General features: G+C 41.7%; 1 protein-coding gene across 1 annotated transcript; it reads right to left on the bottom strand.

The window, feature by feature from the left end:
* Positions 1–222: 222 nt before the first annotated feature.
* On the bottom strand, positions 223–1,384 carry LOC104963375 (condensin-2 complex subunit D3-like; the record flags this gene model as incomplete). The annotated part of the gene is made up of 3 exons (XM_010791953.1): positions 223–332; positions 1,007–1,104; positions 1,193–1,384. Coding segments are annotated over 3 exons (400 nt in total), but the record flags the coding sequence as incomplete, so codon positions are not given.
* Between the last annotated feature and the right edge of the window lie 743 nt (positions 1,385–2,127).

Genomic DNA, 2,127 nt, shown 5'->3' with positions numbered 1-2,127 from the left:
ATAAGCATGTGAAGGACACTGTTCGGGGAACTACTTGTACCATATTGCTGTATGTGATAACTACTTCAATTCTTGCAAGGATAATAAATACATGTATCCTGATTATTGAAACTCAAGCTGGTGTTGAGTGAGATGTTTCTAACAACATCCAATTTGCTTGATGCAGGTAAAGAAAAATAAACTTCTGTTTATCACTAGTTGTAAAGTAGCAAGATCTCCAACCTGAGTCTGTTTGATATCTTCACTCCGGCCGAGCTGATAGAGAGTCTCCACAGCGGCACAGATCACCTCCAGAGGCAAAGAGAAGGTCTTCAACCAAGACATGAGATCATCTGGAGACAGAGAAACATGGCAGTGAATGCACAGAAAGAAAAAGCTTGAGGAGCTCTAAATGCAATTTCCAGCCCATTGCGCTGCACAGAACTGAGGTCTGGGGTCGTCATAGCCAGGGTTCATACACTTTTTCACCAATGATTTTCAATGACTTTTCCATGACCTTTACCTAATTTTCCATGACCAAAAAAATTACTCTTTCTCAGCGGTACCACTGAAAAAGGTTTATTTTAACATGGAACAGGAAAATAAGGTCTGCATATGAAACATGCTGTGCCTATCTAAAACAAATCGGCTTACTAGCCTCTACAGGCTAATGCAACTAAAATCTCTGACCAGCAAAATACCTCGACAGTTAAATGCCATTTTACGTTTCATTACTATACACAGTATTTATTATCATTATAGTATTACTATTTCGGCGATTAGATAAAATATAAATTATATTTGATGCAACTTTAGTTACATTTCAATGACTTTTCCAGGTTTTTAATGACCGTAAGAACCCTGCATAACAAACATCCAACAGAATCTTTATATGAAAAACAAATCAAAGAAAAACACTAACAAATGCATGTAGAACGGATTTATATTGTTTTACAGGTTACTAGTAATAGTAACGGAATATATTTTGAAAGTAACCCTCCCGACCTGGCACACCACATGAACTTACCAATTATCCTGTCTCTGGTATCTGTGTTTAGATGTTTGGCGATGTCTCCCATCACACACAGGATGTGACAGCTGGTTGTAACAGGAACATCATTTGAACTAAGAGCAAAAAGAGACATTATAAAATCCTCTCAGCTGAAATCTGAGCAGGAAATAAATCATGAGCTAAATTGTTTGTCCTTGTCACCTGATCATGGTGTCCCAGGCGTCCAGGATCTTCTCGTAGGGCAGTCTGGAGGCTGAAGCGATCACCTTAGAGAGCAGCAGCCAGGCCCCGGAGGCGTGCTCCGCCTCAGTGTGGGAGATCAGGTTGGTGATGAACGTCTGTGTTACCATGTTCTGTTTGGACCAGATGCCGAAGGCCCTGCTGAAATACCGGCTAGGGACAGAGGACAAAAAATAAGGTCAGCAGCAGCAATTACGATGTGATCATTCCTTAAGCAATGATGCTATTTTCAGGGTGCTGGTCTCTCTTAACAGATTTTAAGTGCTTTTTATGAACTGAGAAGTAGGCAGCTCTGTCTGTAGATGATTTGTATGTTGACTTTTCTGATTGTGACTATATGTTCTCTGTTTTTAATGTGTTGTCTGTAACGGCCCGTCCACACAGGCATGAAACAAATCTTGAAAAATCTTGATGCTGGGCGTGTCTGAAGCTTGGCGATTTTTTGCGAGCAATGCGACGAACAACCAATCACATGAATCTCCCGCCCCCGACATACAGAGCAATAGCAATATTAAAACGAAGTAAACTGGATATAAACTCCCCAAACAGGCGAAAACTTACCAGTTTCACCCACTGTCTCTGCCACCTCACTCCATGCCTGGTTCTTCCGGTTTGCATCCCGGTAAATAGTTCTGGTCATAAAGAACCGGGTGATTTACTACCGTCATTTCTCGTTTGGAATATGAGGAAATTAGCGGTTTGATTGGCTAGCCCTTGCACTGGCGGGATTTGCATAAACGGGATTTGATTGGCTGATGCCAGCTTCGCATGCATTGGGAGCATCAAAAGTTGAACATTGCTCAACTTTTGATGCTCACGATGCTTGCAAAGCCATGCTCCGCTCCCCACAATGCAGTTCGGCGAAGATTAAAAATCTTCTACGTCGCCCCATTCAA

This window comes from Notothenia coriiceps, unplaced genomic scaffold (assembly GCF_000735185.1).
Source record: "Notothenia coriiceps isolate Sejong01 unplaced genomic scaffold, NC01 NC01_scaffold00036134, whole genome shotgun sequence".
In the NCBI taxonomy this organism is placed as follows: domain Eukaryota; kingdom Metazoa; phylum Chordata; class Actinopteri; order Perciformes; family Nototheniidae; genus Notothenia; species Notothenia coriiceps.
Note: the sequence above shows the minus strand (reverse complement) of the source record. Positions and strands in the feature narration are given on the sequence as shown.